We start from the raw sequence: 24,391 nt of genomic DNA, 5'->3' as shown, positions 1-24,391 counted from the left end.
AGTGGGCATTCACCCACGAAAGCTTATGCTCCAATACATCTGTTAGTCTTAAAGGTGCCACAGGACCCTCTGTTGCTTTTTACAGATCCAGACTAACACGGCTACCCCTCTGATACTTTAAGTCACATCATTTCAGCAACCAAACCAAAGAGTTGTTGGTAAGAGTGCATTTAAGGTGAGATTTTAAAAAATGTTCAGTGTTGGACCATTAATTTCAATGAGAGCAGAGTTAGGTCAATGCTGAACACCTTTGAAAATCTCAGCCATAATTCTATGGGAGTGCTGGAGGCTGAAGTCCGCTATTCACCCACAGGACACATACAGCATAGGCAGTATCAGTACAATCTACTGCATACTGCCCCAGCAATGCATCTCAGTCCCATTGTGAAGGGACCACCTCTAGGTGATGAGAAAGTAGTTTAGTCTCCCTGGCCCATTTAGTCATCAACCTCTCTCCTGAGATTGATAATTAGTGCTAGTTGTGGTGGTAGTATTTGTGACAAGGACAGTTGTCCAGTAGGAACTGGACTGATCTTGCTTGTTTATTTCACACCTACCACAGAACAGCTTTGAGACTACAAAGGTCTTTGACAAAATGACTCACCAGCCAACGTGCCGCTTTGTGGCTTGGTGTGGCAGCGTTAGGGTTTTCCTCGCTGTCGTCTCAGTGACACACCATTGGGGTCTGCTGGGTGCCACCTTTGTCTTGTGACTCAACTCTCTGGCCAGGCCATGGTTTAGTCTCACCACTTTCGAGGTAAGTGAGAGTCCTGTCCAAATATAGTCTGGCGGCCTTGTGCCAGGGCTCCAGCCTCACTGTAGGCCCACTAGACCTTATGGCCCTTGTCTGGGGCTTTCACCAGTCCTTTCACTGGTGGCCTATAGGACAACCAAGTCCATCCTTCTATCCTGGGTTTCAGCCTAGGGCCCCTGTAGCAGCCTATTAAGATCTGCTTCTTCAGACTTCCTGCTTCTTCCCTGGGCTTCTACCTACTGCAGTCTGCCTCTAGGCCTTCTTCCCCAACCCCTTTCAGGCCTCAGAGGAAAGGTAACAAAGGAAAAGCACCACACAGAAATAGTCCAAACATGTCCCTGGCCTCCCTCTTTTCACTGTCCTCAGAGCTATTGCACAGTGTTTTCAGGAAGCCTCTGCCAGCTTCATCCTCCCTTCCTGGGAGCCAGTGAAGAGAGGTCTGTCCACCTTCCAGGGCTGGGACCTTCTGAACTGGGCTCCTGAAAGTTTAGCATGCCTCCAAAGGGTGGCGAGGCAAGGCTGCCTGAGCCCAAAGTTGTATAGGCAGTTTTGCCTGGTGTGGGGTTTGTACACCCCATCACAGTCTTGGTCATTACGGAATTGATCCAGATTTGAGCTCATGACTTAGAAGTGAAAGGCTTCATATTTCTCGAGTCATCCAGAATCCCTTTTCTCAGTTTTGTATGACAATAGGGTTTAAAGTGGATTGGGACAAGAGAAAAAAATTGACACATGTTGCTTGTTGCTGTTATTTCTCTTTGTCTGTTGTATCTGCTCTGGTTATTCTAGTCAATAACTTGACATAAGGAAGATTAAAAACTATGGGCCAAATTGATCCATGCTCGTGTAATTCCACTAAGGCAACACCAGGCTTGAACTTGGGCCAGTACATTTAGTGGGAGTGAAACCTTAGTTTCTAAAGCTATATATACACCCTAGAGCCATTTGTAGAGCCTCCTCACTGTTATATCTAGGCAAGGAGCTAGATGTTTTTCACAATACATTTGTACACAGTGAAACAAACTTAGAAAGAGGGAAATAAAGTTACAGAACTTGCAGTTTAAGTATAATAAAACTGCTATTAAAACTTGTTAGAAGTGTCTTAAAATAATATGATCAATATAGTGCCATTCCTTTAATTTAATCACTGGTTAATTGGATCCTTTAAAATTTAATCAAAACCTCAGGAAACAGTGTGTTTTCAAGTTATTGTTATTGCTTTTGGATAATTCATTCTGGGATTATAGAAAGCTGTCACTTAATAACCTGTATTCACAATCCCTCATTTTGTACATACCAAAGGTAACCATCAGGAATATCTGTTAAGAACATAAGAATGGCCATACTGGGTCAGACAAGGTGTTCATTTATCCCAGTATCCTGTCTTCTGGCAGTGACCAATGCCAGATGCTTCAAAGCGAATGTACAGAACCGGGCAATCATCAAGTGATCCATCCCTTGTCGTCCAGTCCCTCCATCTGGAAGTTAGAGGCCTAGGGACAGAGCATGGGATTGCATCCCTGACCATCTTGGCTAATAGCCATTGATGGACCTATCCTCCATGAATTTATCTAATTCTTTTTTGAATTCAGTTACAATTTTGGGCTTCACAACATCCCCTGGCAATGAGTTCCACGTAGTGTGACCAGACAGCAAGTGTGAAAAATTGGGACAGGGGTGGCGGTAATAGGCACCTATATAAGAAAAAGCCCCAAATATCGACCCCAAATAGGGACATCTGGTCACCGTCCACGGGTTGACTGTTTGTTTTAAGCCTGCTGCCTATTAATTTCATTGGGTGACCCCTGGTTCTTGTGTTAGGTGAAGGAATAAATAACATTTCCCTATTCACTTTCTGCACACCATTCATGGTTTTATAGACCTCTATCATATCCCCCCTTTGTTGTCTCTTTTACAAACTGAACAGTCCCAGTTTTGTAATCTCTCTTCATATGGAAGCTTTCCATATGCCTAATCATTTCTGTGGCCCTTTTCTGTAACTTTTTTTGCAACAGTGTTACTCTGTTGACTCATATTTAGCTTGTGATCCATTATGACCCTCAGATCACTTTCCGCAGTACTCCTTCCTAGGCAGTCATTTCCCATTATTTATGTGTGCAACTGATTATTCCTTCTTAAGTGGAGTGCTTTGCATTTGCCCTTATTGAGGGACCCCATTCGTTATGCCCTTCCAGCATGACTGTGAACCACAGATAACTACTCTCTGGGAACAGTTTTCCACCCAGTTATGCACCCATCTTATAGTAGCTCCATCTAGGTTGCATTTCCCTAGTTTGTTTATGAGAAGGTCATGTGAGACAGTATCAAAAGCCTTACTAAAGTCAAGATTCACCACGTCTGCTGCTTTCCCCATCCACATGGCTTGTTACCCTGTCAAAGAAAGCTAGCAGGTTGGTTTGACATGATTTGTTCTTGACAAATCCATGCTAACTGTTACTTATCACTTTGTTATCTTCTAGATCAGGAGTAGGCAACCTATGGCACAGGTGCCGAAGGCGGCACACAAGCTGATTTTCAGTGGCACTCACACTGCCCGGATCCTGGCAACCGGTCCGGGGGGGCTCTGCATTTTAATTTAATTTTAAATGAAGCTTCTTAAACATTTTAAAAACCTTATTTACTTTACATACAACAATAGTTTAGTTATATATTATAGACTTATAGAAAGAGACCTTCTAAAAATGTTAAAATGTATTACTGGCACGCGAACCTTAAATTAGAGTGAATAAATGAAGACTCGGCACACCACTTCTGAAAGGTTGCTGACCCCTGTTCTAGATGTTTGCAAACTGATTGCTTAATTATTTGTTCCATTATCTTTCCGGGTACAGAAGTTAAGCTGACTGGTCTGTAATTCCCTGGGTTGTCCTTATTTCCCTTTTTATAGATTGTCACTATATTTGCCCTTTTCCAGTCTTCTGGAATCTCTCCTGTCTTCCATGACTTTTCAAAGATAATCGTGAATGGCTCAGATATCTCCTCAGTCAGCTCCTTGAGTATTCTAGGATGCATTTGATCAGGCCCTGGTGACTTGAAGACATCTAACTTGTCTAAGTAATTTTTAACTTGTTCTTTCCCTGTTTTAGCCTCTGATCCTACCTCATTTTCACTGGCATTCACTATGTTAGATGTCCAATCACCACCCACCTTCTTGGTGAAAACTGAAATAAAGAAGTCATTAAGCACCTCTGTCATTTCCACATTTTCTGTTATTGTTTTTCCCTCCTTACTGAGTAACAGGCCTACCTTGTCCTTGGTCTTCCTCTTCCTTCTAATGTATTTGTAGAATTTTTTCTTGTTACCCTTTATATCTCTAGCTAGTTTGATCTTGGGCAAAAATCTGTCTGGGGATTGGTCCTGCTTTGAGCAGGGGGTTGCACTAGATGACCTCCTGAGGTCCCTTCCAACCCTGATATTCTATGATTCTATGATCTTGCTTTGTACCTTGGCCTTTCTAATTTTGTCCCTACATACTTGTGTTATTTGTTTATATTCATCCTTTGTAATTTGACCTAGTTTCCACTTTTTGTAGGACTCTTTTTTGATTTTTAGATCATTGAAGGTCTCCTGGTTAAGCCAGGGTGGTCTCTTTCCATACTTCCTATCTTTCCTACACAGTGGGATAGTTTGCTCTTGTGCCCTTAATAATGTCTCTTTGAAAAGCTGCCAACTGTCTTCAATTGTTTTTCCCCTTAGATTTGCTAGCTCTTCGCAGTCTGCTTTGGACTTAAACTATCTTGAGTAATTTAGTATCATCTGCAAAATTTGCCTTCTCACTGTCTATCCCTTTTTTGCAGAACATTTATGAATATGTTGAACAGTAGTGGTCCCAGTAAAGATCCCTGGGGGACACGGTTATTTACCTTTCTCCATTCTGAAAATGGACCATTTATTCCTACCCATTGTTTCCTGACTTTTAACCAGTTACTGATCCATGAGAGGCCCTTCTGTCTTATCCTATGACTGCTTACTTTGCATAAGAGCCATTGGTGAGAGACCTTATCAAAGGCTTTCTTAAAGTCCAAGTACACTATATCCACTAAATTACTCTTGTCCACATGTTTTGACCCCCTCAAAGAATTCTAATAGATTGGTGGGGCATGATTTCCCTTTATAGAAGCTGTGTTGACTCTTCCCTGACAAATCATGTTCATCTATGTGTCTAATAATTCTGGTCATTACTATAGTTTCAACCAATTTGCCTGGTACTGAAGTTAGACTTACTAGCCGGTAGTTGCCAAGATCATCTCTGGAACCTTTTTTAAAAATTGGTGTCACATTAGCTGTCCTCCAGTCATCTGGTACAGAAGCTGATTTAAGTGATAGGTTACACACCACAGTTAGTAGTTCTGAAATTTCATATTTGAGTTCCATCAGAACTCTTGGGTGAATACCATCTGGTGACTTAGGCCTGCCTAATTATACTTTGACACTTAATTTGCCAGAGTTTATGCTCCTTTCTATTTTCTTGTTTTAAAATACAGTCCTTAATGTCTATACTAGGGAGTTTTTCCTTTTACATCTTTGACTCTTGATGAATGACTGCATGAAACATGTGGTGAAATGTTTGTTCTTTATTTTTGACATTGAAAAGTTCTATCTGTTACTTTTGAAGTCACTCACGAGGAAGAAATCACACATTCTAAATGGTTTGTTATATACATGAATTTATGAATAAGCTTAAATTCGATCACCAAGCCATGGAAAGGATGTCTTCATCAATTTTCCATTTGTCCCCTAAAATAGATTTTCATGTGATGCTTGATATAGATGGATCCTTAGAAATGCTTACTTTACAATGCTACCTGAAGGGACCTCAGCACTGGTTTGGTTTAGATTAAAAGTAAAACACGTTTATTAACAACAGAAGATAGGATTTTAAGTGAGTTCAAGTAAGGGATAGAGTTAGATATGGGTACAAGCAAATAAATGTGAAAAACACTTTCTAGTGGCTAAGGCTTAAAACAATAAGTTACAGCCTTTATTCAAGGTAGTTTCCTTACCAATCTACCTTCCAGCAAGATGGCTGACCACCATTCAGGTCAGGATCTTCCACAAAGTCCAAAGTGCTTGGTTCCTTTATCTTGTTAGGTGGAAGATAACTTGGGGCTTTTTGCCTTTCTCTTTTAGAGTGCAATGAACCTTTACAATGGATTCTTCTGAAGGTTGTCCTAAAGCAAAGTTCAGTCAAGCTGTGAGGAAGGCTACGTAGAGTCTTGTGGGGAAGGAAGCTTCATGCTGGTTTCCTCTGCTGGTGTTTGCTAAAATGCCAATTACTCTGTTTTCTGCAATCTCCTCCCTGTGCCGTGATGCTGAGTGATTATCTCCTCCCCTTGTTGTCTTGATCGTTCTGTTTATCTTTTATGTAAATTGCATTTCCATTGTCTCTTAATGCACCTTGGAAGTACCTTCAAGGTGGCAGAACCACATTACTTTGTCTAGAGTGGGGTAATTTCAGCCCTGCTCAGCAAACACACTTTAAGAAGATAATTCACAATATGTTTGTAATTTTGAATTTGTCGTCTGTGCATACACCCCGCAATAATATTAATGATCAGTATGTTATTAGATTACTATTGATGTCTTACATTATACCTTTTTAAATACAGGTTATAACATTAGTGAGTTGGTGTACACTGAACTGGTCTGGCCAGCTGAAACTCACTACGAGATACCACTTAGCCCCCTGTCCTCTTGCACTGGGATACTGTTAGGGTCACACGACTCCTATACCATCCTCCCTGTAGACCCCAGAACAAGGGCTATGTTGGGGAGAGAGAGGAGGAGTAGCTGGAATGCTTTGGACCTCCAGGCTGCTCTAACCTTGGTCATGTCTGAGCAGAGAATTGGGGAATTGCAATTGACTCCCTCACTTCTCCCCTCCTTCCTTCTACTTTGCTGAGCATAAACTTGGTGAAGCAGAGAATCTGGCCCCCCATTTCTTGGTTCAGGAGTGAACGTATCTGCCCCTTACAAGTCTTGGGGGATGACTCTGAGAACTTGCTGGAGATACAATGACCACATACCGAACCTTTGTAAGTGACAACATTGTAAGAAATGTATCTTTATTTCCTGGCCCCAGTCACCTGACCTGGGTCAGGTTTGCCAAAGATTAGTACTGTGTCACATGAAAAGGGTCAGTACACATTGACCCCAGAGGTAACTGTTATAAAGCCTGCACAAACATTTGGCTATCATGTGCAGGAACCATTTGCTTGCCTCAGCAATTATAAGGAATTACCTATTGCCCTGTGTTTCACAGTCATATGTAATAGATGCTTTTATACTTCCCAGGTCCTGTCTGATGTGTTTAGCGCACCAGTGTATACTATTGACACCGCCAACTCCGCTTGTTTAGGATGTGCTTACAGAGCAATTCATGGTAAGGCTGTAAAGAAAAGTCCTCTGAGCAACCCGAACATTTAATCTTCATGCACCCAATACCCATGGTTAAAGTTTCTGAAAAAAAGTGAGGGGTATATAAAGCATAGGACCAGATCCATAGCCCACTGAAGTCAAAGGGAGTATTTCCACTGACATCAGTGGGGTTTGGATCATGCCCAGTAAGAATAAAAGTGAATTTTTAGGGTTTCACTCACTCTTACTTCTTGCAGTAGAATTTAGGTTTGGGCTCCCAGTGGCAGATCGTCTGCCTAGAGGGGAATGTAGGATACAGCAGCACAAACTGCAGCAACCTCCTCTCAGACAGGAGTGGGACCTGGACAGATGACAGGTACATCCCTGGAAATGGATGAGATTTGCTGGGAAGGATGTGCAGCCTTGATGCGCTGATCCTCCACCAACAGATACCCAGTTGTTAATTAAAGCTCCCCTCTCCTGACTGAACCCACAAAGGAAGGGGAAAGGAGTTAGAGAAAACCAGCCTAGTAATAAATACTGCCAAAATGGGTGACATTAAAATAAATCTTCTGTGTAAAACTTGGCATTTTTAAATGACAAACCATCTATCAGCATATACAAGCTGTGCTGTGCTCCACATTCAAGCTGTGTACGCTTCATGTTATGAATGCATAAATCTCTTGTTCAGTCATTTCATTTACTGCATTACATCACCAGTTCTAATGCAACAGCCAAAGTCCCAGAAGTAAAGGTGTCAATTCATTAGTGTATTGATGCAAAAACTTGTATGTTAATGACAGGTTCTCAGAGGGTTAATGATGTTGAATCCCAGGAAGGTCTTTCTTCTTCAGGTATTTTGGAATGCTTTAATAGCATTGTTTCCTGGCTATTTTACTGTTAAACAAGTTCAAAGCTGTGGGCCAAGTCCTTAAAGTCCTTACTCAGGCAAAATTCCCATAGGCCTTGTCAAGGCTGGATCCCCACTTTGAACTTTAGGGTTCAAATGTAGGGGCCTGCATGAAAAACTTCTAAGCTTATCTACCAGCTTAGCTTTGGTCCGCTGCCACCATCACAAGAATTCCCTCCCTGGGAAGCCTTGAGAAACCTTTCACCAATTCCCTGGTGAACACAGATCCAAACCCCCTTGGATCTTAAAACAAGGAGAAATTAACCATCCCCCCCTCCTTCCTCCCACCCTCCTTTCACCAACTCCTGGTGAAATGCAGATCCAAACCCCCTTGGATCTTAAAACAAGGAGAAATCAATCTGGTTCTTAAAAAAGAAGGCTTTTAATTAAAGAAAAAGGTAAAAATCATCTCTGTAAAATCAGGATGGAAAATAGCTTACAGGGTAATCAAACTTAAAGAGCTCAGAGGACCCCCCTCTGTCTTAGGTTCAAAGTACAGCAAACAAAGATACACACTCTGGTAAAAAGGTACATTTACAAGTTGAGAAAACAAAGTAAATCTAAGACGCCTTGCCTGTCTTTTACTTACTAGTTTGAAATAGGAGAGACTTGTTTAGAAAGATGGGGAGAACCTGGATTGATGTCTGGTCCCTCTCAGTCCCAAGAGCGAACATCCCCTTAAAACAAAGAGCACACACAAAAGCCTTTCCCCCCCCAAGATTTGAAAGTATCTTGTCTCCTTATTGGTCCTTGGGGTCAGGTGTCAGCCAGGTTACCCGAGCTTCTTAACCCTTTACAGGTAAAAGGATTTGGAGTCTCTGTACACAGAGAGCTGTTACCCTTCCCTTAATAGTTATGACAGGCCTCAATTAGACATTTTAGCAATGGACAGCCTGTGTCCAGGTTCATGCAGGGTCATAACATTGAAACAGAAGCATGGTGAAGACAGTGCAGATCATCACAAAAGCATCCAGATTTCATTTTCAGAAGCAAATTCTGCCTTCAGCTACATGGTACACCCACATTGACTGCACTCACAGGTCTGAAGACAAAGCAGAAACTCTGTGCAGCAGAGAACCAGAATCAGTAATTTTAACACACAAAATATGCTTCCACCACTTTGTTTCCAAAGAAGATGCAATGGTGCCATCAGCAAAGCATTTAGGAGAGTGGAAATAGCAGCACCAGACTATCAGTAGGAGTGAAGCATGCTGAGGACATTTTTACACTTTAGGGACCAAATCCCCACATCCTTCCTCTGTTTTACTCAGAATGTGCCCTATACTTCAAAATCATCCTGAACTTTTCCAGTTCATGCTGGATTCTCTGCCCTTGAATACAGCTTGAGGTGCACAGCTTCCATTAAGATTTATGCAGCTATTTCATATGGCCAGAAGATGGGGATTCCCTCTGTCAGTATAGTATTTGAAATCTTTGCTCAGGTATGCTACTGCCCAATTCCCACCCCCAACGGCATCAATGGCATTTTTGATTGATGCCGTTCAGCTGGCTCACTCCTCTGGCTGAGCAGAGGAATTGTGTAAAAATGAAGACTTGCTAGTATAAATTAAATATTGATGACAAGGGCCCCTTAACAACTTTATAATTTATATCTACAAATACAGTATTCCATGGTTAGTCTACGTTGTTTGGCAGGAATAACAAAGAATACCTGAAATGCTGTAGCTTACTCTGCAAGGGAGAATGCTGTAGTAATGGGATTCCCTCCGACTGTTCAGCTGCCTCATGTATCATCATAGTTTAATGAGTATTTGTACCACATTTTCTTGATACTGTTTTCACATCTCATCCCTATCTTTCTAGCTGTGCTTTTTATTTTGGTTACACTTTGCCCTTGGATCCCTTCCTTCTGCATATTTTCACTGCTGCTTACTTTATTATTGGTGTCCATAAATGATTACTGATATTGTTGAAACTGCATCTCTGCTGCTATCCCACCATAAGGTACAAATTGAATGACTGACCAAAAACTCAATCTCAGAGTCTCCACTTTCCATATCAGTGCATTGGAATGTAAGACCTTTGCCATTTATCCTTCACTTTTGAATGCTGACCCAGCGAGGGAGGGTCAATATAATGTATTAATTTGCCAGTGAGTTGAGGCACATCCCTCATCTTGTTTTTGAGAATTGATCAGTATTGTGATTCTCTCTGCAGGGCTTGTGGCAGAAACAAGTGTGTCCTTGGTAGATGTAGTGAAATTAGCACCAGAGCCTAGATTAGTTGTTACACCAACCGCTGGGGCAGACCAGGTGAGTAGCTTTGGAATTTCATCATTTTCAATTTCATTTCATTTTATTTTCTGTATGTTTTAAAAATGGTGTTTTATTTTTTTTTTTTTTTTGCCAATAAAATGGATGTACTTGTAACTTGTGAGACACTAGGATTGATTTGGGGAGATCTGTGTTTTTGTAATGATACAATATCTGAGTGATCACTGTATTCAGACCCATAAAAGAGTAAATTTCCCCAATCAGATACATGCAGAGAGGAAAAACTGTCATCTTTCAAGGACAGAAAGTGTTATAACTTGGGTTTAATGCCAGTGCTGGTCATTTGGGTTCTGACTGGTAATATTGACAAAATAGTCTTTACTTCCAGCAAAGTGCTACTTGGAAAAATGTGAATGAAGTTATGTTCTCTGTTTGGAAAACATCAGAAAAATCCGTGCCTGCCTGATTTTTAATATTGATCAGCAATCATTTATGAAAGGCGCACACATCTTCACTGATAACTTCCAGTCTGAACAGCCAAATGGTCCTAATTAGAAATAATGCTTACTAGAACCAGTTTTCACTACACACACATTCTCTAAAGTTTTACAATTCCCTCAAAACAGGAAACTTGTGTTTTGTGGGGCCACATGGCTAAGCAACCAGTTAGGCAACAGAGCCACATAGTTCATGTAAACCAAGGAAAGAACTTGTCTTGGGACTTCCAATTTCCCATTAAAGGCAATTTGTTCCCATCTGGAGTTCCATAAGACTGTAGCTCTATTACAGCTTTTTACATATAACTTAATATCATGTAATAAATGAACAGTATAATGCAGCAAGAATCCTGTACAATAGTAATTTAGTTGTAGCTGTCTAGGATCTAAATACCTTCTACCTCCACTAACTTCAACTATGTACAGATTTCTTCTGCATTAATTTAGTCTGTTGGCATGTTGCATAATAAGTTGGATACACCATGTCACTGGGCCTCAGTGGGTCACAACTTAGAATGCCATATTCAGAACAAGCTGTTAGGAAATAGGACAGACTCACACCAAACTGGTGGTTATTCTATCATTAGATTATACCAAGCCAGTAACAAAAGTAAACTTTCTATCTCACCACACTGGCTAAAAAGAAGTCAGAAATGCAGTCTCCTTAGGCATTCCAGCCCTTATCTCACCTCCCAGACACTGGACTCTATGAGGAGTGGTTATTGAAAACCAATTTCATCACATATAAGGTCCTTCTAATCTCAAGAGATCAGCCACTTAGCGAGGTCAATATATAGCTCAAATCTTACCCAATAATCATCATGCTGCTGCCAGTCCTCTAGTAACTAAAATCTAAAGGTTTATTAATAAAAAAAAAGAAGAGCGTTAAACTGGTGAATAGATCATATACATACAATAGTGGCAATATTCTTATATCTGGTTTGTAGCAGTGATATTACAGACTGCTGGCTTGTAAAGTCTCTCTGGTAACTTCCAAAGTATTGGAAGGTCCTCAGTCCATAGTTCAATATGCTCCTTTTTGTTGTAAATGCACAGTCCAGAGAATCAGAGCAGGAAAGAGGCAAAATGGATCTTTTATACCCTTGGCCAAGGGCCTGGAAATTTTCTATTTCAAACAAAGCTCATAGCCTAGTTTGTGGAAAATTACTGGCACAAGATGGAGTCCAAGTACACATGAGCATATCTCATGTCCTTACATGGCTTGCTGACTCACAGGTGGTGGCTGAGGCATCTGTAGGAAGAAATATCTTGGTGGAATGAGTTTTTTCTGTGCCCCATTGTGAGAGTTAAGTGTCTTTAATGGGCCATCAACACAAAGCTGTCTGACTTCATTTTAGATTTTACGTGGTGGGTTTTACCCAGGAATACAGTATATATGTATGATGTCAGTACATAGTCAATATTTATAACTTCAGATAAAAAAAGGATACATACATATAATTGGATAATCATACTTAGCAAATCATAACTTTTCCATTGACACCTTACATGACATACTTTGTACAAGATTTGTTGCAGTGGCAATATCAAGGATATGAATGGTCATACTTCAGTCATACAGCATCACACACCATAACTGCAGACATCAAGGCTTTAAAGCTTTTATTTAAACTCTTAGAAACTACCAAAATTACTAGCTTCCAGCTAAAATGGTATTGGAGCACCAGACATCAGCAACAGTAATAATGGAAATGATTATGCTACATAGTGGCATAGTACATACCAGCATATTATTTAATTATTAACAGAACTGGAAAATCTTATTTATCAAACAAGTCCTGATCAGAAATATTAAGCCAGTCAATTTAAAATCAGATGATCTGATCTCATTTGCTCAACTTTGTGATACCTGTTTCCCCTTGTTTTAAAAGATATATAATGATAAAGAGCTGTGTTCTGGTTTTTGTAATCAGAGCTGCCAGGAGATATGGAAGGGGTGGAGAAACACTCCGCCCCAGTAGCAGTCCACAGTGACATCTGACTCAGCCACAATGTCTCTGGAAGGAGTGAGGGACACGATACCAGTGGGAGATGCAACACCCTTTGAAAGTGTATAATATGTGCTCCCTGTGCAAAGTTTGTCTCTGCTGGCTTCTGTGGAATGGTGAACCACAGGTTCACTTCTTTTGGGCTGTCTAGTGCTCTTCTACTTGCCGCTTGCAAATCCTGGTTCCATGCAGGGGTAGGCACCGCCTAGCTCAAAGTATCAATAGTGAATTCTTTTGTCTCTTTTACATTTGACTGGCATACAATGTCCTGACAACTAAAAGAATAATTGTCTCTGTCTCAATACTTTTCTCCTCCTTTCTCACTTCGTTAGACCTGGCTATCATTGCACATCTTTTTATTGGTCTTAAATGATATAAAGGCAGTGAATTATTGCTCCAGTTGATACTGAGTTATTAAAGAGATGGTAGCAGCTAAACAACAAACTGAGGAATGACCATTTCTGCACCCCCATTTAGCATGCCAGCTGCATCCCATTAAAAGCAGTTTCTTTCAATTATAAATTCCACTCCAATTTTTTATCTCCTGTTCTATAATTTTACAGTTGATAGTGGATTCCTTGGCTAGTTTCATGGCTGTGAAACTGCAGAAAGCCAGAGGGCCTGTCAGTAATACAGTGGGTTAGCATGAACAGTGCAGTGAAAATTCATAACGTGATGAGTCAGTTTGGTTCTGTTTTTTACAGGGCTGCATCTCCCTGTTCATCCAATTTCATTCTGTTGAGTTTACTGGCTTTCACTTAAATGACAGTTCTTTTTATAAACTTCAAAGTCATTCTGAGGTTAAGCTCTGTCTTGCTGAGCAGCTCTTGTAGAGCAGCTTTGCTAACCAATGTGAGTTGCCCATATCGTTTTTGGACTGCTAGAGCCAGATCTTGGCAGTGTAGGGAAAGCTGGTCAAAGCTCAGGAATCTAGTCTGGTTTCCTTCTTTTGCCAGTATAAGGGCTGGTCCACACTAACCCCCCACTTCAAACTAAGATATGCAACTTCAGCTACGTTATTCACGTAGCTGAAGTCGAACTATCTTAGTTCGAACTTACCGCGGGTCTACACGCGGCGGGCAGGCTCCCCCGTCGACTCCGCGTACTCCTCTCGCGGAGCAGGAGTACCGGCGTCGATGGCGAGCACTTCCGGGATCGATCTGGGATCGATTTATCGCGTCTAGACAAGACGCGATAAATCGATCCCAGAAGATCGATTGCTTACCGCCGGACCCGGAGGTAAGTATAGACGTACCCTAAGTTGGAAGCAACAAGGGCCAGATCACTGGAGGGAGAAAAACCTGCTTCTGACTGCGGCAAAACATTACAACTTGCTGTATTTGAATCCTGAATGTGAAGGTCCATAAGCACAATAAAATTTCAAGAATCAAAAGTACAATTTTTATCCGAATGTGTTTATTATTGTAGGGTCAGATGGGGACCATTACAAGTCCTTGCACTCGAGCAGAAGGGCTGTGTGGTGCTAGCACTGCCAGCTGTCCCAAAGAGGGGGAGGGGCAGGGAGGAGCATGGGCCCTCAACTTGCCTATCCCTCAGCAATGGCTTGCAGCCATACTGGGAGCAATAGCTGTGCCCCCCTTCACATTGGGGAACATGATGCCTTCCATTGTTCCTGTTGGGGGCAAGGGACTGGGATTGTGCAAGAAGGGCACAATAGAGCTCCGGATACTGAAGTTTCCCAAGTTGCAGCCTGACAGAACCACTAGGCATGACAGAAATAACTGGGAGACCTTATAACAATATGTATATGCTAACTGACAGTAAGAATCCATTATTACAGCCTTAAAATGCAGCTCAATTTTAGAAGTCTATTAAAAATGGAGATGCTTGGCTTATTGGCTAATTAAGCAAAAAGGCATGAGAAAGAATATGATTATCTGGAGATAATCACATCTCTCGTGTTTTTACAAGGCATGTACCTATGCAATGGTATAAGATTTGGTTTAATGCTGTTATGTAGGATTTTGTGTAGGGAAGGTGCAGGGCAGTCCACTTCATTTAAGTGCATAGGTTTTAATTACATCATCTATTTAATTCATAAATTTTGCATTGATATAGTCAGCATTGGCTTATATAATACATGATAAGTGTGTGACAAGGGGGCTGTTTGTGTTGTTGACTTTAACAACGTTTGTAGTATTCTATTACAGTAGTACCCAGGGACTGGGTCAGGGCTCCACTGTACAAACAATTGATAAGACGACAATTCCTGCCCTAGAGAGTTCACAATCTAGGTTTGCAACAGACGGATGGGAACGGGGGACAAGATAATACTGATGTGAGCATTTCTTGCATGGAAGGTAGTAGTCTCAGTCTAAGTTATATTGTATTTTGTTTTAACAGTTTATCTTTTGTTTTCTTATTTACGTGCTGAGCCCTGATAATGTGTGAGACTGGTCAGTAATATAGTGATGACAGTTATGTTATAGGCAAGTACAAGCTTCATATTATAATACACATAATTACTTTTTAAAAATATCACTCTTTGATATGTTACTTTTTGAGGGTATTACAAAGAGGGAATTTATGTTCCTGAGCTTTTGTGCATCACTGAGTGTGTTCTTTATTCCCTGTGGACATCAATTATAAAAATAAATCCATATAATTGCCTCTGGAAAAATACTCCTGAAATCACTTAGGAAGAGTTATCCAAGGTAATGTCAATGGAAACCAGCTACTAGAAACTTAAGAGTAATCTTCTGTATATACAACCATATGTATACACTAGGCCAGATCCTCAGCTGACTTCAGTGAATTTAAATGAGCTGCACCAGTTCTTCTTTGAGTAGATGCAGCCGTGTATTCCATTTAGGTGTGTGCACACCCAGCACACCGGAGCTGGAGAATTTTGCCTAGCAGTACCCTCAGGAGGCGGAGCTTGTGCCTGGGGCTCATAGCCCCTCCCCTGGCTGTAGGAGGAAGCGTTACCCCCAACCCCCTCAGTTCCTTCTTACTGCTTGTGACTGGAGTCAGAGCTCTGTGTGGTTCCTAACCTCACAATCGTCTCTCCATCTCTTAATGACTTTTTCTAGTTGTATATAGGTAGTTAGTACCCTTAGTATTAGTGTTAGTTAAGATTTAGCATTAGGTAGCTTCAGTTAAGTTTAAACATTGTCCGTAGCATGGGGGAGTGAAGCGGTGCTTGCTGTGCCGAGGCCCATGTAAAAGAGCGGTGTTTGATTTGTGAATCATTCACAAAATGGACTTAGGTGGCTAGGGAATTTTTGCCTGAGCAGCAGTCCCGGGGCAGCCCCGGGGACCCCCGGAGCAGCAGCAGGTGGCTGGCTTTGGTGGCTGTCAGAACAGTGTCCCTGGGGGCCTCGGAGCAGTGGGCGAATGGAGGCAGTCAGCCCCCGCTGCTAGAGCAGGGGCCAACCATTAACCTCTGGGGCTCCCCAAAGCAGCGGTGTCCCGGGGCCCCCAGAGCAGCGGCGCCCTAGGAAAATGTAAGATTTAATCAGGGGTATTTATAGTAAAAGTCATAGACAGATCACGGGCCGTAAATTTTTGTTTATTTCCCGTGACCTGTCCATGACTTTTATTAAAAATACCTGTGACTAAATCTTAGCCTTATTAATGGGTAGAAAGATCTACACCTCCTCTTTCCTGCAAATGCAGATTGCTAACAGCAGGCATTGTTGTCTAAACATGACTTTGTGAATTGGATGACTGTCTGACTTGCAGACCAATTGCCTGAAACCTCCATGGAGGAATTTTGTGTCCTGGTTGCTGAAGGCTGCTTGGTGGCTAAGGCCTGGTCTACACTACCCCCCCACTTCGGACTAAGGTACGCAAATTCAGCTACGTTAATAACGTAGCTGAATTCGAAGTACCTTAGTCCGAACTTACTGCGGGTCCAGACGCGGCAGGAAGGCTCCCCCGTCGATGCCGCGTACGCCGCTCGCCGAGCTGGAGTACCGGCGTCGACGGCGAGCACTTCCGGGATCGATCCGGGGCACTTCCGGGATCGATTTATCGCGTCTTAACCAGACGCGATAAATCGATCCCAGAACATCGATTGCCTGCCGCCGGACCCTCCGGTAAGTGTAGACGTACCCTTTGACATCATTGCAGTCTGCAATGGACATCACAGGCACTTAAGCCAGAGAGATGGCCTCAGAAGTGACTATTAGAAGGGCGTCCTGGCTGCAGAATTTGGGCATTGCTCCCAATGTGTCAGGGGCTCAGTGGTTCACATACTTACCAGCAATACCACTGAGATGTATTACGTGAACAGGCATGGGGGAGCACAGTCCAGAGTTCTCTGCCAAGAGGCAATCACGTTGTGGTGGTTCTGCATTGAGGAGAGTATCATTCCAATACCCGATCACTTGCCCAGGGTCCAGAATCATCTCACAGATCATCTTAGCAGGAATTTTCCCCTGAGTCACCAGTGGTCCCTGAAGACAAGATGTCCTGCGTATCATCTTTGCAGCTTGGGACAGTCCGACAATTGTCTTATTTGCTACAAGAGACAATAGGAAATGCTGTCTATTCTGCGTTGAGGGGGCCTGAGTTCCGGCTCCCTGACTGATGCCTTCCATCTCAGCTGGCAGTTGGCTCTCCTGTATGCTTTTCCTCTGATCCTGATCATTCCACAGGTCATCTTCAAGCTGAAAGTGTATCAGGCCAAGCTCATCCTCATTGCCCTGGCATGTCCGAGGTATTGGTGATTCTCCAACCTTCTTGCGCTGTCAATTTGGCCTCCCATAGCCTTTCCTCTCCATCCTGATCTACTCACACAGAACCATGGACACACCTGGCATCCTGAACTCAGCTCCCTGCATCTCACTGCATGGCTGCTTTCTGGTTGAATGAGGAGGAAGAATGTTGTTTGGTGGCTGTTCAGCAGGTTCTACTCCATAGTAGAAAGCCCTCTACCAGAATAACCTATTGGGTGAAATGGAAGCGGTTCTTGCTGTGCTCATTGACCTGTGGAGTTCAATCGATGCTGATTTCTGTCCAGGACATCTTGGCGTATTTGCTGCATCTTCAGTCAGGCCTTGCACTTAGCTCTTTGAAGGTCCATTGGCGGCAATCTCAGCGTTTCATTCCCCCATTCATGGAAGATCAGTATTTTCCAGTGCCATGATAGCAAGATTCTTAAAAGGGCTTCTTGGCCTCCATCCTCTGGTTTGAGAGCTGGTTCCTTTGTGGGACACGAACATGATCCTGGCAGTCATAAAGGGACCTCCGTTTGAGCCTCTGGCATCTTGTACCTTTCACTTTTGTATCAGAAAACTGTGTTCCTGGTGGCAATAACATCCACAAGGAGAGTCTGTGAGTTGCAGGTTTTGATGGCAGACTCTCCTTATCCATAATCTCCAAAGACAAAGTGATTTTATGGCCGCACCCAAATTTTTTGTCTATAGTGGTTTCTCAGTTTTCATTTGAACCATTTACCTGTGTTCTTTCCTAAATCACATTAATCTCTGGAGGAGCAGCGTCTCCATATTTTAGATGCAAGACATTGTCTAACCTTCTACCTGGACAGGACTAAACCGTTTCCTGTGTCGCCTTGTCTGTTTGTGTCATATGCAGATGTATGAAGGGACAAGCAGTCTGTTCTCTGGGTGGATACCATCCTGTATCAAGACTGCATATGTATCAAGACCTCCTCAGCGGGTGCGAACTCATTCTACGAGAGTGAAAGCTATGTCAATAGGGTTCCTCAGTGACATCTCAATATTGGACATTTGCAAGGTTGCCACCTGGTTGTTGATACATATCTTTACGAACCATGATGCCATTACTGCATCTTCCAGACCGAATGCAAACGTTGGTAGTGCAGTCCTGCAAACTTTGTTTATATAGACTCTAAGCCTTGCCTCCTGGGGTGGATATTGCTTGTGTGTCACCTAAGTGGAATACATGGCTGCGTCTACTTGAAGAAGTAGAAATGGTTACTTGTTGTCACTGTGGCTCTTCAAGATGCAGCTGTGTATTCCACAACTCACCCTCCGTCCCCTGTGCATTGAAGTCTCATTTCCAGGTGTTCTGTGTGAAGGAACTGAGGGGTGTCGAGGTGGTGCCTTGTATAGATGGAGAGGGGCTATGAGAACAAAGTGCTTTTTCCGCCTCCTACGGGTACTGCTAGGCAAAATTCCCTGGCTCTGGTGCACTGGGCACGCACACACCTAAGTGGAATACACGTCTGCATCACATCTCGAACCACAGTTACAGTAAGTAACGGTTTCTTACACCGTCTGAAGTTCTGACTCACTATGTGTGTGTGTTTGCATATAAAATATCAGTCACTACAGCCTGCAGTAATAGAGGGACATGCTGTGCCACTAGTGTTTAAACACAACTCCCAATGAAGTCAAAAAAGGGGGTAAGAAGGACATATATAGTTCACAGACTTTGTGCTAGACCTCTGCACAGCGGGTGAATTTCACCCAAGTTGTACAGAAACAAAGTAGGAGGGATGGTCTTGATTTTTCCCACGTGCCTGCAGTATATATTACAGCACTCATTCACACGGATGGCTGGGAGACCCACTGCAGATGCCTGAATTTTGCAAATTAGCAAGTTAAATGTTCAAGGCCAATAAAATAGTCAAGGACACTGTATCGGTTAACGTGGCTGTTCATTTATTTTGACACTTTTTAATTTAGAGTGATGTATTCACAATAACACTTCATATTGTGCTAGTAAATGTGCAGTAGTATATATTGTAAAAATGTCATATAAGTAATATGAGAACGCTAGCTTAGAAATACAACACTCTTAGCAATATAGCGCTCTGCTATTAAATCTTTGCTGAAGATTCTGGTAAAGCAGCCAGGGTTTATCAAGTTTACAGGTTAGCAAAGCAAGAAGTAGTGAGGCTTGACTATAGATGTTTCAGTAAATAAAGGATCTATTTTTGTCTGACATCGATGCTCCTAATACAACCCAGGAGTGTTTGCTTGGTATTTTGTTTACTCCTCTATATATATTTAAGAAAAATAGGAGCAATAGCATTCTTCGGGATGTGTAATGGTAATTCCGGTATTGCACAGGTACTGAGAGCACTTTGATTCACAACACACCTAAGGCATTCATGTAGTTAGTTAAAATCATATGCTCTGTGATGTGCTATGAGGAGTGTTCAGAAAGTTTCTAGCCTGGCAAAGAGAGAGTCATAATTTGCATTCATTTGTTTATTTTTCAGTATAGTCCCCTGTGACATCAATGCATTTGGTCCAGTGCAGCTGCAGAATAGACAGCTGCAGTTTGGCTATGCTTGTCTAATAGAAGTCCTTGTCCTGCATGTCCAGAAACTCCTCAATTTCTGTGATCACCTCATTATCATCACTGCAACTCTTTCCCCAAAGGTCTTCCTTCAACTTGGGGAACAGGCAGAAATCTGAGGGAGCCAAACATGTTGAATAGGCTGGATGGGGAAGCAGCTGAAAGCCACATTTGGTTGCTGTGGTCACTACAGTCTGGGATGTGTACAGTGATGCACTGTCCTGGAGGAGCAAAAAGTTTCCTGGAAACGTCATCACACTCTCTTCTGATCTGCGCTGAACATTCTAGGCACCCATCTTACTGAAACCTTTCTCATACCCAAGTCTTCACTGCAGCTGACATACACTGACCCACTGCGGCTGCCCAGTGTCTCAGCTGTGTGCCTGACTGTTGATTTTCGGTTATTTTTCATCGTCCTGTGGACTGCATCAACTTTTTCTGGTGTTCTCGCCTCTCTAGGGCATCCTGACCTTGGCTCATCCTCAGTGCTGATTCTCTCTTGCTTAAATTCAACAATTCATCAGCTCAGCTTTTTTACTGTGGCATATGGGCATCATTCCCCAGTGTTGCAACCATGTCCTCATGGATTTCCTTTGGAGTCAAGCCTTTCTTATGGAGGTACTTGATCACCTCTGTGATTTCATTCTTCTCCATTTTTCAAATCTTTGGTGACTACTCACTTTGACACATCCTTGTACAAGTTCGGCACGAGGGGCTGCTAACAAAGAAAAACAAAATATCAGTACTTTGGTCTGTGAAATATATTGGGCCCTACTGTATAATTAAATAGATCAGGCTAGACACTTTCTGAATGACTCTCATCATAATAGTATTCTGCAGTTTCATATCCTTTTTGTCCATAGATCTCTTTATCTCCATTTTACAGACAGGAGAATTTGAGGCACAAAGATTAAACAAGTTGCCCAAGGTCATGCAGTCAGTCAGCAGTAGAGTAGGAGTATAACTTAGGTCTCCTGTCTCCTAGTCTGATGCTCTATCACTGGAAGATAGTGTTTAAAAATATGTTAAAAAACTTATTAGCTACCATGTTTTAAAACACCTATTTTCCTGTACTTGACAGGGCTTCAGTGAAGTGTATAATGTATATTCTCATGTGCCATAGATATATTATATACTTACCTTGTATATTCCTTATAGACTTCCACCTGATATTTTTAATTTAGTATAGAAATTTGCTTTAACTGCTGTTAACAGCTTATTAGTGATGGGTAGAATTAATCAAAGCAGGCTCCTCTGTTGCTGAATTTGTCCAACAATTCAATTCTTTAGTCAACAATTCTTGACTAAATTCCAGGAACAAAGAGAGAATCTCAATTTGAAACAATTATTCAGGGAGAAGGGGACTCAGAAACTGAAGATTTTGAAATGAATGGAAACACAAGGTCAAAACACCATCACTTTTTTCCCCTCAGGTGATAAAATCCTACAAAAACTGTAAATGTGTTCTCTTGTGAGAAGATGTGATCATATTGGGAGATTTTATTTTATTCCAGTTGAGTGTGTATTAAACACTGATGCCATGAAGTACTGTACTTTTAACTGATGAAAGGGCAGTTCTGCTTTTATTACTCTCACAAAGCCTGTACTTCTACTCATGAAAAACTCAGGGTGAAGCCATTTAGAGTTTTGTCTGAGTAAAGATTGCAGGCTGGAGTCCTTATTTGGGAAACAGTGAAATTCACTTAAACACTGGGTCTTACTTATTGGTTACTACGGATAAGGATTTCCAGTTATTGGGCCTGATTTATTATGACTCTGTGGCCCCTTAGTGCCAGCAGGCAGGCATAACACTGCCCTGCCGGTGAATAGCATCAGCGCAGGGAGCATGTAGGCCAGAGAGGTTGAGTATGGTGCAGATGATATTAATACTGAGGGAGATGAGGAAGGCCGGGACAAGAGTTTTGGCTGTGTGGCTAGGGAGACCAGGTTGGGTTTTAGAAATGTTACAGAGAAGGATGTGTCAAATTGTGAGCAAACAGTGATTTTAATAGAGATGACTGCTTACTTCCCCTTGAAATAATGAGTGATGCTCATCACAAGAACACTGAACTAACATGCACACATGTTATCACACCACTACAATAGAAACTGTCTGAGAGTGTCATAAAACTAGAGCTGTAAAAGAACTGTTAGTAAGGGCTATTAAAAACAGAACGAAGAATAGCAGTGCATGTTCTTGAGGAAATTTCTAAAAGACTCCTAACACTTTGGTTGGTTCTGGTGGTGGTCTGAAATGCAAAAAGTTTTAAAATCCACGTTTTAAACATACACATGTAACTTTCTCTTCCTTTTAGCTCTACCAGCCCCTTCTGAAAAGATATGCAGAGCTTGAACAAAAGGTGCTGTACAGTCCAAACTCATCTATTCTGGCTAAATTGCAAGAAAAAGAAAAATCAAAGACTAGCTCAAGGAATTGACTGCCAGGGTGAAGATCAGAAGAAACTTGACAGAATTTACTGCAGTTGGTTAAGGCATTCTTTGTATTTTGTGCAAAAACAAGGTCTAATACATATTAAAATGGTTTTTTTAAAAGGTGTTACTGGAAAAGTTGCTGAAAGATTGAAATCTTACTTAATCACTCAAGTGTTATTTGTGTCCACAGCATCATTTTTTTCTCAGATCCTTTTCAGCATTGTAATTGGTATTTTGTAATAACTGGGTAACAATAGTCAGGTTAATTCTATCGATCCGTTTACCCATGTCTTTCTCTCTGTCTACATGTCTGTCTCTATCTATATGTCTACCATATCTGTCTGTCTGTATTGTATCTATTTTATCTGTCTGTTATATTCATTTATCTGTCACAACTATCTTTCTATATGTCTCTAATCTGTCTACGTTTTTATACCATGTTATACCATGTTTATTATGGTGCTGCCTTACAGAAATTACATAAAGTCCACAAAAATCTAAGCACCATTGATTTTGGATTCTCTCTCCTCTTTCCTTAACATATAGGCATTTTATGAAGCTGCTAGATTAATCTAAAACAGAAGGTGGTGTATGAATATCCAGGGAATTATGTTCCTCTGAAAGCAATATTAATATTCAAGACAGTACTTTTTAATTTTCCCCTCTTCAGTCCCAGTGATGTTCTGTTTCCATTTGTGGAAATGCCTTAGTGAGTATTATCTGCTATTACAAAGTACTGTGTTGGCTGCACTGGATCAAATCCTGCCATAACTTATGTCTGTGCTAACACACTGAAGGGTTGCCTGGGCGTGACTAAGGGCGGTTTGGCCCAGTGTCTGAAATGTGAACTCAATGCTTTTGCAGTTTATCTGTAAAGTAACAGCTGTGGCCTCTGAAAGACAGGAGACTTGGCTAAATGTGCTACAGACAATAAAGAGTATTAAAACAAATAAAGGATCTGCTGGAAATGAGCCTTCTTGTAGAAAGTGCCTGTATGTGCTTACAGTGTGTTACATCCGATGGTGCCCAAACTATGTCTGCGGTTACATCATCACATACTATTTTTTTCACAGGATCCCTGCCTCATTCAGTGCATAGGAGGGACTTGGTCTGGGGATGAATCAGGGTTGTATAGGGAAAGAAACTGTAATCTGTAGGACCCCTGCTTCTTTTGTTGCAGAAATGTAGGGAATGAGACAGGAGACTGAAGGAAGAGAAAGGTTAAGGCAGTTGAATGCCACCCTAGAGAATTGGATTCTCTCCCTGCCTATGCCACTGTGTCCCTGTGTGATGCTAGGCATGCCACTTAAACCAGCCTCTATTATGTGATATTATATTGACACCCCATGAGCCATCAGAGTTGGAAGTTTTAGATCCACTACACAGACCTCCGTTCTTGAACTAATCGGGTAGCTGATAACAGCAGTAGGTTGTTATTCTCTATGTAGACCAGCACTAGAGAGGAATGAGACACTTGTCTGGTATATTAACAGACATTTTCTGGTAGCAAAGGAAGGGTAAGACTCAGGAATTTTGTGTTCCATTCCAGGCTGTGGAGGGGTTTGTGCTCTTGTGGGTAGATTCTTCTGGCCATTTTCCCCAAGCATGATCTCTTTGGCCCAGTCCTGTGTCTTTCCCACCTTGCTCCTCCCAGTCCTATTTTCTTCACCTAGTTCAGTCTCCACTCTTCAGGCTTCTCCTTCCAGTCCCTGCAAGTCCTATTCTCATCCCTCAGGGCTCCCTGTCTTCCCACCCTGTCTCTTTGCACAGCCAGTCCCAGTTCCTCATCTGATCTCTTTCTTTCCCTTCCCCATCCTGGCCACCAGTCATCTTCCCCTCATTCCTTAGCCCCACTGGCTCTCAGTCCCAATCGCCTCTCCGGTCTCCTCATCCAGTCAGTCCTCTTTACCTACCCAGTA

The 24,391-nt window shown here is 42.0% G+C and overlaps 1 protein-coding gene across 3 annotated transcripts in view; it reads left to right on the top strand.

The window, feature by feature from the left end:
* XYLB (xylulokinase) overlaps window positions 1-22,836 on the top strand; it is a 138,799-nt gene extending 115,963 nt beyond the window's left edge. For 2 of the 3 annotated variants that reach the window (XM_026652035.2, XM_026652032.1), the window contains 3 exons: window positions 7,070-7,157; window positions 10,221-10,315; window positions 22,355-22,836. In XM_026652035.2, the coding sequence (XP_026507820.1) occupies window positions 7,070-7,157; window positions 10,221-10,315; window positions 22,355-22,477 (306 nt within the window). In that variant the 3' untranslated portion in view covers window positions 22,478-22,836. Of the gene's footprint in view, window positions 1-562; window positions 758-7,069; window positions 7,158-10,220; window positions 10,316-22,354 lie in introns of those variants that run through there. The other variant, XM_026652033.1, reaches the window with a different exon arrangement.
* The last annotated feature ends 1,555 nt before the right edge of the window (window positions 22,837-24,391 follow it).

Source organism: Terrapene carolina, unplaced genomic scaffold (genome assembly GCF_002925995.2).
Source record: "Terrapene carolina triunguis isolate 2854851 unplaced genomic scaffold, T_m_triunguis-2.0 Scaffold111, whole genome shotgun sequence".
Lineage (NCBI taxonomy): Eukaryota > Metazoa > Chordata > Testudines > Emydidae > Terrapene > Terrapene triunguis.
The sequence above is the reverse complement of the archived record's forward strand: the minus strand, read 5'-3'. Positions and strand labels throughout refer to the sequence as shown.